At 43.0% G+C, this 14,754-nt stretch overlaps 1 protein-coding gene across 4 annotated transcripts; it reads right to left on the bottom strand.

Moving 5' to 3' along the window:
* Positions 1 to 310: 310 nt before the first annotated feature.
* Positions 311 to 11,764, bottom strand: PSTK (phosphoseryl-tRNA kinase). Of its 4 annotated transcripts, XR_003905778.1 has the most exons (8): positions 11,482 to 11,764; positions 10,751 to 10,819; positions 9,139 to 9,430; positions 8,700 to 8,898; positions 6,424 to 6,499; positions 5,882 to 5,975; positions 2,261 to 2,801; positions 311 to 1,015 (listed from the first exon to the last, which is right to left on the bottom strand). XR_003905778.1 is itself a non-coding variant. In XM_029932731.1 (7 exons), the coding sequence occupies exons 1-7, from the start codon at positions 11,695 to 11,697 to the stop codon at positions 2,605 to 2,607; spliced, it is 1,143 nt and encodes a 380-aa protein (XP_029788591.1). In that variant the 5' UTR covers positions 11,698 to 11,764; the 3' UTR covers positions 606 to 2,604. The 4 variants fall into 4 exon arrangements, 1 of the variants encoding a protein (XP_029788591.1); XR_003905779.1 differs by lacking the exon at positions 10,751 to 10,819; XR_003905780.1 differs by lacking the exons at positions 10,751 to 10,819; positions 11,482 to 11,764 and adding an exon at positions 11,311 to 11,433.
* Between the last annotated feature and the right edge of the window lie 2,990 nt (positions 11,765 to 14,754).

The raw sequence follows: 14,754 nt of genomic DNA, 5'->3' as shown, positions 1-14,754 counted from the left end.
ATGAAAAACAGTGTCTGAAATTTCCATTTCCTGCCTTCTGTCCATTCATTGTCCATAATTTCTGAGAAGAGGTGGGTATAGTCACATATGGGAAAATGTGATGGTGAAGTAATACTTAAAACAATGAGAATGTGTGTCCAGAACAAATTCTGGTTTTTCTCTTCAAAATTGGCCATTTAAAATATCTCTGTGAATTCAGTTGTAATGCTTCTTGCAGGTCTGCTGTTTGCGTGCACAGTGACAAAACTATCTGGAGACTGAGTCGCTGCTTCGCAGGAAAGGGCACAAAAGTAGGGAAATAGATATAAGATGCAGTGAAATGTGATATTTAATTTGTTTACGAAAATAAGACTTGCTAAATCTAGAATAATTTTGAATAGGAGGCTATTGTTTTTTATATTATGTAATAACTAGCTTACTCTGAAGGGAGCTTGGTCAAACAATAAAATATATTGTTACTAACTGCTGGTTTCTGTGTACTTTGCAAAAGTTTTATTTTTAATTTGGTTCAGATCTTAAAAAGTGTTACTAATTGGCTTCTTAAAGAGAATATCCTAACTCGTAAGCATTTATTAAGCAAAAACGACCTCAACTCTTCACTCTTCTATAGTAACTAAAAGGGAAATATTGACAGTGTATGTCCACAGAACCCCCAAGTGCCAAGTTAATGGACCTTCTGCCCTCCCTTCCAAATGCACGGAAGCTAGTAAAACGAGGTCTTGTGGTTTCCTATCCAATCAAAACTAATCTCAGCGGCATTGTTCAGAGAGCAGCAAGGAGTCTGTCCAAACCATCAATAACCGTCTTCCTGGTCAAATCTGAGGCTTGCGAATCTACAACTGACTTTCTCTGTTGCTCCCCTCCCTCACTGCTCAGATCTGCTTTAATGCCCCCATTTCCAGGTCTGCCTTGGCTCTAGTGCTGATTTATCGCCAGGGGAGGCAGGCTGCCATCACTTGGATGCTCTTGGAATTGTTCTCTTCTCGGTTTTATTCTTCAAACGAAAGCAATACTCCTAAGATTGAAAATGAGAGATTTCATTAAAGAAAGAGGAAGGACTCTCTCATTGAAACCAGTTTATTAACTCTATATTCTGGGCCAAATAGTGACAAACACTTTTTTTCCTGACAACTAAAGATACATGTTTTGAAGGTACCTTTTAATTTAAACAGAAAGTATCTTTTTTTTATAATTATAAGCTAAAATTAGAATTCTAATTTTCCTAGGACTTAAAAGAGCACAGTCCGTGTTCCAAAGGCATCAGTGCTTGAAAGCTACAATTAATTCTAAATGCACTAAAGGTTTTGAATCAAATCTACCTTATAAACTTTTTTAGTATTGTATTTTTAAAAAAGATTTAGGATTTTATTTAAATTTTCTGTGAGTTAAAATTAATACATGGAAAGATGATACTATCTTCCATTAAGTGTTGAGTATGTTTCTCCCATTTTATTTTTAATCAAATATTTTATAGAAATGAGCTGCTAGGAAAAGTTGAACATGAAGTATTTATAGTACTTTGCTGTGAACAGGCAATGTTCTGAAACTAAATTTATTTTTGTTCCGTGAACATAAGTTTAGATTTTTAAAGTTCATAGGTAATAATTTATCTCTACTAATATTTTTTTAAGAAACTGTGAAGAGATTAACGGAATAATTTCATTTCAGATTTTACTAATCTAGCATGTAGCTACAACTTCTTGAAATTCAAGTAAAGGCTAGACTTTTACTTTGAATATTTTCCAGTGCTATTTCATTTTAGAAATAAGTGCTTGCCATTTATCTGCAGAATTGTTTGACAAAGGGGATATTACTTAAAAAATGTTCAGATAAACTTCAAGTTCTACAAAAATATTTATCAAGTGGATGTATTCTTTTTAAAGAAATTCCCTAAGGACTTTTTCATTAAATAATCTTATTAGAGGGTATATGATTTCTACAACTTGTTTTTGTTAATATGTACTTTGATGTAAAGAACATATTTTATATGCAAAACATAAAACTTGAGTATGGTTGCAAAACCACTATATTGTTTAGGGATTCCAGAGAGCCGCTCGATGCTGAATTAACCATATCTAGTTCTTATTGTGAATGAAGCTTTGCTTTTGTAATACATGAATAAAAAAATAACACTTTCTATCGATCTCGATTTTTCTTCTTTGAAAACTAGAATCCAATTAGTTTTTAATTTTCCAGTATGTCAACTTAATTTAAAAAGCAGTTTTATGGCTACATTGGTTTGGATTTGTAGCTGCCTTACCCGTGAGAAGATCTGCCACATGGGTTAAAACCAAAACCAGCTCCATACATCCGCGTCTTGTCTTCCTCCTCCTCCGCTGTACTGACTGACCGATCAGCGAAGACCCCGGGCACGTGAACGAGGAGGCCCACCCTGATGCTCAGGTCTCCAGGCACAGCTGACAAGCTACCGACTGAAGTAACTTCTGCTACGATAGGTGGGTCTGTAGAACGGACTTTTTTTTTTTTTTTTAAAGAAGTCTTTGGCAATTCACATCACTGGCCTAGAAAACATCCAGGAATATAAAATTGTTTTATTTTGCAAACTCAACCAAACTTGGATATTTGATTGGGAGGTCAGAAGTTTTAATGCTTTGAGAAATATTTCTGGGCAATGTTATCTTTCTCATAATGAAAGAAAGAAATAACATCTGATACGTTGAGGGTTTGTGGAAAGCACAGGTACTTTTTGTTTCCTTGTCGTAGGTCTTCCAGAAACTCTGCTTTGAGCTTGTTGAGTTCTTCTGCTAGAAGCTTCAAGTTGAAAGGAAGCACTTGTTCATCTAAAATGAAAAGACACTTGTTTATGTAAACTAAATCAGGCCAGACTGTCTAACACCATCAGGAAATTAATTTGAATACTTCTCACAAACTGATCAGATTAGTTTGTTAGTCAGTTGAGTCGGTGTAGTATGTAGACAAAAGGTCACATTGATGTGATAACAAAAAACCTTTTAAATAACTTGCTATAGGGCGCCTGGGTGGCTCAGTCGGTTGAGCGTCCGACTTTGGCTCGGGTCATGATCTCACGGTTTGTGGGTTCGAGCCCCATGTTGGGATCTGTGCCCGACAGCTAGATCAGAGCCTGGAGCCTGTCTTCACATTCTGTGTCTCCCTCTCTCTCTGACCCTCCCCTGCTCACGCTGTCTCTGTCTCCCAAAAATAAATAAAAAACATTAAAAAATTAAAAATAAATGAAATAACCTGCTATGACATGCATAAGCAGAAAGGATAAGCCCGAAGGGTTTTTTTTGTTGTTGGCAAGATAGTTGGTTTAGAATGTTCTAGAACTAACAGGTAGTAAGGCAGAAAAGCAGGAATAGGAAATGACTGTGGTTGAAACTAGTACATAATCTCTACAGCAGATGTCCAACTTATAACTTCCTACAATGACAAATATCCTTGATCTGCCCTCTTTGACACAGCAGCCCTAGCAGGTGAGAAATGTGACTGAGGAACTAGAGTTTTATTAAACAGCTTTATTGAAATAAATTTGCATTCCATGCCTTTTATTCATTTAGACTACAACTCAGGGGCACCTGGGTGGCTCAGTCGGTTAAGTGTCTGACTTTTAGCTCAGCTCAGCTCATGATCTCAAGGTTCAGGAGATAGGGCCCTGGGTTGGGCGGGGTGCCTCTAGATTTCTCCCTTCTGGACCTGTCACGTGACTAGACTCAAGCAACGTGGCCTTTTGGGACGGCTTCTTTCGCTTCCTATAACATTTTCAGGGGTCATCCTGGCTCCTATGAATAATGCTGACACAAACATTCGTGTACACATTTTTATGTGAACATATGTTTTCACTTCTCTTTTTCCCTGGCAGTGGAATTGCTGGGTCCTGCAGTAACTACATTTACTTGCTGCAGGAACCGCCCAGTTTTCCGCGAACGGAGCTGCGCTACAACGCCCACTCCCACCAGGGGCGGGCGGGGGTCCGGACTGCCCCACAGCTCGCCGCCTCTCGGGCTTTCTGATGTTGGCTGGCCTTGTGAGTGGGTGCAGTGGCCTCCCCTGGTTTTGGTTTTCATTTCCCTGATGACGAACGATGTCAAGTGTGTCTTCTCGTGGTTGCGGGCCATGTGTGTATCCTCCCTGGCGAAATGTCTGTTCAGATCCTTTGCCCACTCTGAAAACTGGGTTACCTTTATTATTGAGCGGGAAGAGTCCTTCATCTATTTTGGATGCAAGTCTCTTAGGAGATCTATGATTTACAAGTCTTTTCTCCTGATCTGTGGGTTGTCTTTTCACTTTCTTGATGGTAGGAGAAATGAATTTCTAATTTCATTTCAGCATAGATACAGAAGCTATTACTACCTCCCTCACCAAAAAAAAAACACAACTGTTTTTAATGGGTGGGAAAGAAGTCACGAGTGATTCAAGTGTAATCCTATTTCCTTCTCCCCTTTTTTCATTTTATACAGAAGACAGGGGAGACGAGTGATTGAGCTTCTGCAACTATTTCTGTTCCAGGCCCGTGTTTTTCGAACTCTGGGTTATAACCTACAAGCGCGATGCAGGTTGCAAGCCGTGCTTATCTAAAATGGAATCAAACAGAACATAGTAGAGCTCACTAACGTGAGAGTTTCATGAAACTTGTTGCCGTGCACGTGTGCATCTGTGTACTGGGTTACACACTTGGGTACGAGATAAAATCTGCTTATAGACGGTGTAAAAAGTATGCAACACACCGTATGGTTAGTGTATTGTTTCTCTTTCCAATGTTGTAAGCTGTTGTAAAGGCATTAATAGATCCTGAGGATACAAGGAGCATAACAGGAAGTACAGACTAGAGTCAGACTTGACTCTGAACCCAGTTTGTCCAAGTATCTAGCAGCTGTTCAGCCTTGGGTAAGTTACCTGATCCTCTCAGAACCTTCATTTCCCCATTTGTAAAATTACACCTACCTCACAGGGCTGTAAAGACTGGAAATAGCATGCAAAAGGCACTTAGCATGTAAAACCTCAAGAAGTATTAGACTGCTATTAGTTTTTAAATCAAATTTTAAACATAGTGTAGAATTCAATATTTAAAACCTAAAGGAGTTATTTTTTTAAATGTTCATTTATTTTGAGAGAGAGAGAACAAGAGGGGGAGAGGCAGAAAGAGAGGGAAAGAGAATCCCAAGCAGGCTTTGCACTGTCCTCACAGAGCCCGAGGTGGGGCTTGATCCCATGAATGATGAGATCATGACCTGAGCCAGAATCAAGAGTCAGACGCTTAGCTGACTGAGCCACCCAGGTGCCCCTCAAGGAGTTATTCTATAAAACTGCCACACGTGCCATCTAAGTTCTGACGGACAACACGCCGAGCCTGCTGACTGGACATGTGGCCCCTGGACACCTCTCCCCATCCCTTATTTAAACCAATTCAATGGCCCTAGGACCTACCAAACAACCTCCCCTCGGGGCCTCGGCCCCCGTGCCCCCTGCCTGGAATGATCTACCTCCAGATCCCTGCATGCTGGCTCTTGCCATTACTCATATCTCTGCTTAAACACCGTCTCTGGGAAGCCCTCCTGATTACCCTTCAAAGGAAGCTCTCGCACCTCTCTGCACTGCCTTACCCTCCTTCAGTTTTCTCCAGGGCACGGGCAGAGACTCCTGCACTGATCTGTCTCCTCTGAGTAACATTCTGCTCCCTGTGACACCCCAGTATCTAGAATAAAGCCACGTACAGAGTAGCTGCTCAATAAAAATGTACTGGATGGATGAATATACTGTGTTTTGGGGGTAGAATTTTTAGTTTTATATAACCCAGTTGCATAGTGAAACTGAAACCTGATGTAAACTCAACGGAAAGCCAATCGACTGCCCAAGGGAAAAAGAACAGCAGCACAGGTGGTTCAGCACCTGCCCAACATACCTTTTGCTTCCCTCATGGTCTGAGAGACAATCCTTCGGAGCGTCTGATCGGCCTGATGAAGAACGTTGGTTGAACACATCATTCTGTCTGTCTCCTGTGCAATACAGACACGCTGTTACTGGAAGTCAGGGCGTGCTATGAAAGGTGGGCGCAGTGTGACGTGTATCCGATGAGACTAAAAGGAAGGTTACGGCGGCCTTCCTGTTCCAGCTGGCCCTCCCTGTGAGATGATCCCGTCCAGACGACGGCTGCCGGCGCGTGTGGGAATAACGGGCTCTCCGTCTACAGTGCTTGTCACTGCCTGCGGCGCGAGCGCTCCTGGCCTTGGCCGTCTCACGCTTCCACGCCACATATGTTGACGGCTCTAACGTTTCTGCAAACTGCACGCGGCCAGCTCTCAGAACCCGAGCGCCGCTGAGATGCCAAGGCGGTGGCAAAGGCGTTTTTCACATTTTACCCATATTTTACATTTGGCTCAAAAAGACCTTCCTTCAAAAAGCTGTGCCTTACCGTTTATACCAAATCTGTACTGGAAGATTTACCTTTTGTTCCACATTGTCCTCAATATATTTTACTGGATTTTCCAAAGCAGTAAGCAATAAGTCAGTCAACTTCAGGCTAGAAGAGAAGGTGAGATAAAATAAATCCTTCTATTAAACATCTTTTTTTTTTTTTTAAGAACTTGTGTTTATGAAGACTGAATCGAATTCTAGAGGAATAAATGTGCTATAACCCAAAGATCCTAAGCCAAAGGGGAAAAAACTAAATGATTTGGAAGCTACCTTCTACTTGCAAAATCCAAATGCAGAAGCTCAAAACAAACTGTAAGGCAAAAGAATCCCCTTATTTTAAAAATATTAATTTCCTGAAAGTCATTGCAATAAGCATTGAAAAGACATTCTCTCTTTTCCCTCGTTAGGTGCTAAATTTTAGGCTATTATAACTCTATTCTATTCCCTAAAGAAGGGACTTCTGGCTTCTGTGTATTTACTGGATGGGGTTCAGCAAAGTTCCGCTCTGGTCAACCGGCCGGGGAGGGTTCAGGTAGAATTCATTCACTCATTTACAACTATGTGTGTGAAACTATGTGTGAAGCTAGGGGAACGGCAAGATCCCTATGCTCTCTAAACCCCGCAGGGATTACATGATCTCCATTACGAGACAGGTAAGTCAGCAAAATTTACAGTTTCAGACCGTGACAAGTAGATGACTAAAGACAAGTGACGGTGTTAAGAGAGTCCGACGAACATTCCTCATGTTGGGATGGCCAGGAAAAAGTCAGGGCGCCCGGGCGGCTCAGGCGGTTGGGCACCTGACTTCAGCTCAGGTCATGATCTCACAGTTTGTGAGTTCGAGACCCGCGTTGGGCTCTGTACTGCCAGCTCAGGGCCTGGAGCCTGCTTCTGATTCCGTGCCTCCCTCTCTCTCTGCCCCTCCCCCCTCTCAAAAATAAATAAACGTTAAAAAAAAAAAAGAAACCTCAGTAGTAGCTTATTTCACAAACCCTATAAACAAGTCACTTAAATCCATTTTTTTTTTAAGTATAATAAAATGCATGGAAACTGAATCCCGGGAACAAAACATTTTGAGGAATGAATTTTAAAAATCAGTCATTTAAAAACTGCTGGTCCCCTGTGGACAACAGTTAAGCAGGAGCTAAGAAAATGACGGCAATACAGCTCTCAAACTGTGCTTCTGAGAAAATAGCCACTAGACCCATGAGGCTATTTAAGTTTAAAGGAATTAAAATAAAACTTAAAATTCAGGCCATCAGATGCACCGGCTAGATTTCAAGTGCTCCACAGCCACGTGTGGCCAGCAGCTACCACACTGGACAGCACAAATGTAGTACATTTCCAGGAGCGGAAATTCCAGAACACTCAAGACATACATCACAAGTGAAAGCATTAGCGCCGCAGCCCACAGGCGTCAGTATGTGCGGCGGTGTGACTGCGGAGAGGTCTGAGGCACCATCAGGACTCCAGACACTTCCGCTCTTCCTTTCCGTGAGAAAATTACTGGGCAACCTATCGAAACTGTGCTACTGTGGCAAGAGTTTCAAAGATGTGTCCGACCCTGCATTCCCTGCTCTGATCGAGGGGAGAACAGACTTTTTAAAGTTTATTTATTTAAACTTAAAAAAATTAAACTTTATTTTTTTAATGTTTCTATTTATTTTTGAGAGACAGAGAGAGAGAGAGAGAACATGAGCAGGGGAGGGTCAGAGAGAGAAGGAGTCACAGGATCTGAAGACAGGCTCCAGGCTCTGAGCTACCAGTCAGGACAGAGCCTGACACTGGGCTCGAACCCAAGAACCGTGAGATCATGACCTGAGCCGAAGTCAGACGCTTAACCGACTGAGCCACCCAGACCCTCCAAAATAAGTTAAACTTTAAACTTAAATAGGCAGAGAGAGAGAGAGAGAAAGAGAGAGAGAGAGAGAGAGAGAATCTCAAGCAGGTTCTGCACTGTCAGCACAGAGCCTGATGTGGGGCCTGAACTCCCAAACTGTGAGCTCATGACTTGAGCTGAAACCAAGAGTCGGATGCTTAACCGACTGAGCCACCCAGGTGCCCTTGGAGAACAAAGTCTTAACAAGAGTACACGTGTGCCCGCAAACTTGGGTTCACATCTGAGCCGCCGCGAGCTTGGGGACTCTGGGCAAACTGACTTTCTCACTCGGTTGCCTCTTTTCTAGAAAGGAGAAGGAACATCTCCACGGCCTGTGTCAGGGTTAACCAAGTGGACCCTGGTAAAGCCACGAGCACAGAGCTCCCTCAGGGAGGCACCCGGCGAAGCTCGGTTTTGCGTAGGATACCTGGCTTCCGAAGAACATGCTGGACTCTCAATTGTGAGGCTATTGCGTTCCCAAGCATTCTTCTCAGGGTTGGGTTTTTCCAGCTTTCTTCCCATCAGGCGGATGGTCTCGGCAGGCAGTGCCTGTGGTCTCTGGCCATTCCTCTGTAGACAGGTCTCCAGAGAACAATCGAAAAAAAGCTGGCAAAAGCCTAATGAATCTGAAAGCAATTTGAAACTGCAAAATTAGTGGTGCGCTACTTTTCCCAAAATGCAAAATAAACAAATCAGGCAAATTATCCCAGTGGTGGTGGGAAAAACCACTTGCAGTACTGAACATCTAGCTTTGAAAATTAAGTACATCTCTACTAACTTCCTGATCCAATTAGAGTCTCACTAAAAGCAGTCGTGATTTTGATGTGCAAACATACGTGTCGGTAAGAAAAAGAAGTTTTAATTACGTTTCCGAGCCAGTTGGTAGACTTCGTATCTCATACTTTGATAATAAAAGTTGTCATCTAAAATCACAAACAAAGGTCTAGAAACCGCAGTCTTCGTTAAGAGATAGCAAGACGGGGACTCCGGGGCCGCAGAAGAGATCAGATCTTGACCCTTTAAGCAGGTGATAAAATCCTCCCACATGGCTTCGGTCCTGTTGGGCGGGGCAGACATCTGACACCCATTAATGACGGCCATCAAGAAATACTCTAGGTACTTCAACAGTTCCTGTCGACGCAATTTCCACTGGGATGGCTACAAAAGAGGGGAAATTACAATTTATATTCGGCTTTGGCCAGTAGGGTGCTCACGCCTAAGGCCATCCGCCTCCTGCGACCACTTCGGCCCACAGAGCTAATCTAACCATTTGGGATTCGCTGACCTGACATATTTCAGTATGCCTCCTATGTCTTCCTATATCCTGTTTCCTCTGCCCAGAAACTCCTCCTCACTGATGATAGTCCTCTGACGTCTCCAGACACACCGATGCAGGAGGCAGCTCAGACCCTCCCTTGCCTACTCGACATCCTGCTTTGCACAGACTGGGTCTCCACTCTGGCGGGGCTTACACCGTGCGGGCATTTGTTTGCACACCTCTAACTCTCTGCCAGATCAACAGTCCAATGTCTAACTAGCCTCCAGCAGCGGGATAGGCACCTGAGAGGTGCTCCAGTACATGAAAGGGCTGAACGAGTAAATAAATGAAAGAATGAAAAGCTGGTACCATCCAGGAGAAATGAGAAGTCAAAATCAATATCCTGACAAAATAAAATTGCCTGGCCTACAAAAAGCAATGCTGGTTTGCCCTTGAAATGAGAAAAGCTGTGGACAGAAAAGATCAGTCAAAAGGGGCCTGGGTCAAGATGAAAAGCCTTCAGGCTACCGACAGAGTTGGAAAGGGATGAGGAAAGCTAGACTGAAGGAAAGGGAATAAATAACTCGAGAACACAGGTAATCTTGGGCCACTCAAAGGCTGTGGAGAGCAGGTCCAGGCTGGAGAGAAAACATAGGAACAGGAAATAAGTGTCCCCCTCCTGCCTGCCGTGCCTTACCACATCGCTGCCATTACAGCACATCCAACAAATACATCAGCTAAACCTACTAGAAGGAAAACATGATCACTTCCTAAAAGGTGAGATTTCCTACTCATGGTGACCAGTTGAGTCCCAGGCCTTCATCTATGGGGGGGAGTGGAAAAATATATAAGAATAAAAATGAGGAAACATCCCAGCAAATACAAGGATATATATCAACAACTTTCAGCTTTCACTCGAGTGGTAAAAATACTATCATCCAACTAAATCGAGCACTACCAGGGACTTGATACTGCAGTCACCTCACAATTAAACAAAGATGGGAAAGTATGGGTAACTTTGTCGGCGTGGTCCAAAATTTTTCCATCCACCAAATGTACTATAATTTTACACATATACATAGCGAGTGGAATCGCATCATCTTCGCATTTTATTTAGGTGCATCCACCTACACACACGTGCTGAACAACAAATCTATTTAAATTTTTCACAACCTGTCAAGGAGTGTTTGGTCTACGGAGAGAATGAGATGCACTCTTACCCCAGAGGTCGCACTTCTCTTGTGCTTCTCCAAGGGGATGCCTCTCCCGCTCAGCGTGTGATCTGAAGGCTTAAAGAGAAGTGTGTACTTGGAACATACAAGTAGGTGCCTAAACACAAGCCCACCGCTTCATCTGGTGGTCAGTTGAGAAATAGCCATCTTTTCCTATGCTGGCAGAGGCAGATTTGCCCAGAAATGGAGAGAGCTTCAGGCGGCAGCCCCTTCATGTATACAGCCACTTTCTATTGTCATGGGAAGGGCCCTAGGAATTTTGTTATTCATAATTTTGTATCCTTTTTCTGGAAAAAAAAAAAGTACCTCCAATTGTATAAACTTGAAGACCCACAAGGATTCACCTGTGGCTGGATGTTAAGCTGGCTGTGCTGAAATTTTTAAGAGATTCTGTCCCTTTTCTAAGAATAATCTTCCTAAAGGTCTTTTCAAGGGCATACTTGACTTACTGGGGGGAGAGGAGGATTACCATCTTGCACGTCGACAAAACCTAATGCTGTCTTAAGATTCACTATAGAATATACAATCCGCGTATGCCCCAAACATACATAAAAATCTCCGCAACGAATCATTCTAAGACGGAGTCAACTCGTTCAATGATAACCAACTCCCCGACTCTGTCAAGGTCGCACCTCCCACACAAGAGCAGTTCAGCATCTAGGTGTCGCCCATTTTATTTTTTTCTGCGACCAATTAGGCCCCGCCCCCTCCGTACTCACCAATGGCCGCGCGCTCGCCTTCTCCAGGAACGCGTCCGGCATGACGTCATCATAGGCGACCAGGCCGACGGCCCAGCCCCGCTCTTCCCTTAGCCGGTGGCTTAGGGCCCGCGCGAAGGTCGATTTTCCAGCCGCGGGCAGGCCGCAGAGGAGGCAGAGGCCTAGCTTCCGCGGCCCCTCGCTGTGCACTCCTCTGGCGTCCTCGGCGGTCTTCATGCTGTCGCGGGAGACGGGAAGCGACTGGGGACGTCGTCTTCGGCCCCCGTCTGCCCAGTGCGCACGCGCAGTCGCCAGCAGCCCTGCTGCGCTGCCAGGGGCCGCCGGAAGGGAGCGCCTGCGCGTCTTCCCATCCTGGCACCGTGCGCGGCCCGGCTGATCCCCAGAGCTCCACGTGGTGAGGCGGGTCCTCTAGGCTCGGGAGGCCGTGGTGATGCGTTTCCTAGTCAGATTTCTAAAAATCTTTACCTTAACCCAAACATGGCATTGCCAACATGGCATTGTTACAACGTCTCCCATTTCTCACTTCTCATTGCAGAGAAGATTAAGATAAGCGTAGTTGACATTTAGTAAGTGCTTGTCCCATCAGCTGCCACCTCCTCATGGGCCTGTGAAAACCAACTTCCTTTGCTCTCCAGTAAGGGATTTGTTCATAACCATTTCAAAATCGCCCGTAAATTTTAGGCTGGTATAAAACTTGAAAGCTTACCGGCTCCTCTCCTACACTATCAATATCGTTTCCAGTTGAATCATGTTCAGGTCACCAATCTTACCTTTTTCTTGAGATTTTTAAAAACCTAACAAAGGTATCTTAAACTGTGAGACAGATATTGCAATGTTACCAGATGCTGAAGTAATTTTACAATATGTAGTGAGTGCTTTTCGGATTTCTCAAGGACTGCTCTGCCCCTGGTAGGTGAGGTGAGTAAATCACCCTACTGTGCTGAGAGTGGGTACTCAGCCCCAGAAAAATCATTAATCTCAACCCTAAGAACCAGCGAAGTGTCTGCAGAAAGATCACAGGTACAAGAAGCAGCTCTGCTAAGATAAAGGAGGCTCTGGCTGTTGTCAGCCTCTGGTTCATAGTAGCGATGATGCTACAGATGTCACTTTCTTGGTTTCTTAAGCTTTCAACTGTCGGAAGAAAACAATTCCTAGAGATTTCCAATGAGCTTTCTCACCGTTTCCTTACTTCCTGCCATTGCTCTATGCTTAAAATAGTTTCCAAGATGTTTAAAACGAAGTCAACAGTCTAATGAGCCATGTATTTTAACCTGGAAAGTTAGTCACATACTGTGCTAAATGCTGGCTATCTGCACATAAAGACATCCATTGCTGTTAAAAGGAAAAAAAAAAAGCTTACATTTTATTTGAGGAAAGTGGGAAAAGTAAAGTGTCCACAGCATATAGAGATGAATATAACTATCAATTAAGAAAATTTACCTTGGCTGTTCATATATATTGTATGTAAAAATACAGCTATCAAAGTTAAAACCCTCTAAGGATTTTATAGTTTCCCTTTTTCCTGAAATCCAGTATTATAACTTATCCCTTGGGGGATGTTAATAAACACACCTCAAAGTTCTTGTTTTTATTAATAGTTTATTACCAAGTTGGTTTTCATATAACACCCAGTGCTCTTCCCCACAAGTGCCCTCCTCCATGCCCATCACCCCCCTTCCCCTTCCCCCCTCCCTCTTCAGCCCTCAGTTTGTTTTCTGTATTCAAGGGTCTCTCATGATTTTTCTCCCTCCCTCTCCCTGACTCTTTCCCTCCCTTTCCCCATGGTCCCGTTAGGTTTCTCCTGTTAGACCTATGAGTGCGAACATATGGTATCTGTCCTTCTCTGCCTGACTTATTTCACTTAGCCTGACACCCTTAAGGTCCATCCACTTTGCTACAAATGGCCAGATTTCATTCTTTCTCATTGCCGTGTAGTACTCCATTGTATATATATACCACATCTTCTTGATCCATTCATCAGGTGATGGACATTTAGGCTATTTCCATGATTTGGCTATTGTTGACAGTGCCGCTATGAACATTGGGGTACGTGTGCCCCTATACATCAGTACTTCTGCATCCCTTGGGTAAATCCCTAGCAGTGCTATTGCTGGGTCATTGGGGAGTTCCACTGATAGTTTTTTGAGGAGCCTCCACACTGTTTTCCGGAGCGGCTGCACCAGTTTACATTCCCACCAACAGTGTAGGAGGGTGCCCGTTTCTCCACATCCTTGCCAGCATCTGTAGTCTCCTGATCTGTTCATTTTAGCCACTCTGACCAGAACACACCTCAAAATTCTGTAATTATGCATATAGATGCATAATTTTTATAAGAAGCATGCCATATTCAAAATGGCTTGTGAGCATAATATGTAGAATATTTGATGGGTTACTTCTTCAGAAAGTGCAAGTGTCACAAAAACATAACAAAAAGTAACAAAACATATTCTACAATTCACTTGGATGCTACTTTCCTGCATTATGAATTTACCAAAAGAAGAGCTGGTTCACCCAGATCTTAAAATTCTAGGTAAACAACCTCAGTCACTGCCAAGTTCCCAAGAAGGCAGGATAAGACAATTCCATGAAATGGGTCCTTAACAAAAGTTCATTATTTAAGCCAGGTATTCTGAAGCTGGAGTGGATTTTTCCATAGATACCATGTTACTCCTGCTGGTTACCATTTCAATCTACTTTTACTGGATTCATTCACGTTGGTGTATACTACCGTAGATCCAAGCGAACAAGTCGTTATTTTTTAAGTTATGAAAATAAAACATGCAAACAAAACCTCTTTACAGTTTTCAGTAATTTAAGGGCATAAAGGGGTCCTAAAATCAAAGTGTGTAAAAATCTGTTGTAAGGCACACAGAGCAACAAGACTCAGTTATGTGATTCCGACCTACCTCACCCCTAATACCTCTATTTCTATTTTCAAATCTTTCCTCCTAATTTTATGTTAAAATTATTCTCTTTACTAAGACTCTAGGGTAGTGATGGTGGGCAGAGGTAGGGAAGCAAGAATATCATTTAACAGTAGAATGGGGTTCTTTTAAAAAGCCATACACACTATCCCCTAATAAAACCATTACTTTCTCCACTTAGAATTTAAATGCTGTTACTAATGGAAGAATGTCGTTCTTAACATATACTGATGACCACAGCTGTTTTGTAGCCTCCAAGACCATCCTGTTTCAATGATTTGTTAGAACTCAGAAAAGCTGTTATACTCATGGTTATGAATCTAACATGACGATGAGATATAACCATGTC

This window comes from Suricata suricatta, chromosome 2 (genome assembly GCF_006229205.1).
Source record: "Suricata suricatta isolate VVHF042 chromosome 2, meerkat_22Aug2017_6uvM2_HiC, whole genome shotgun sequence".
NCBI lineage: Eukaryota > Metazoa > Chordata > Mammalia > Carnivora > Herpestidae > Suricata > Suricata suricatta.
This window is presented reverse-complemented; position numbering and strand designations above follow the sequence as displayed.

What these genes read in the sequence shown, in the direction of transcription:
- PSTK (XM_029932731.1), bottom strand. Translation starts at nt 11,697, where the DNA reads ATGAAGACCGCCGAGGACGCCAGAGGAGTGCACAGCGAGGGGCCGCGG. An exon ending in AGAGAAGTGCGACCTCTGGG is followed by an intron (nt 9,431 to 10,750) that starts GTAAGAGTGCAT and finishes CCTCTTTTGTAG; the next exon opens with CCATCCCAGTGGAAATTGCG. An exon ending in GACCATGAGGGAAGCAAAAG is followed by an intron (nt 2,802 to 5,881) that starts GTATGTTGGGCA and finishes TTTTCATTTTAG; the next exon opens with ATGAACAAGTGCTTCCTTTC.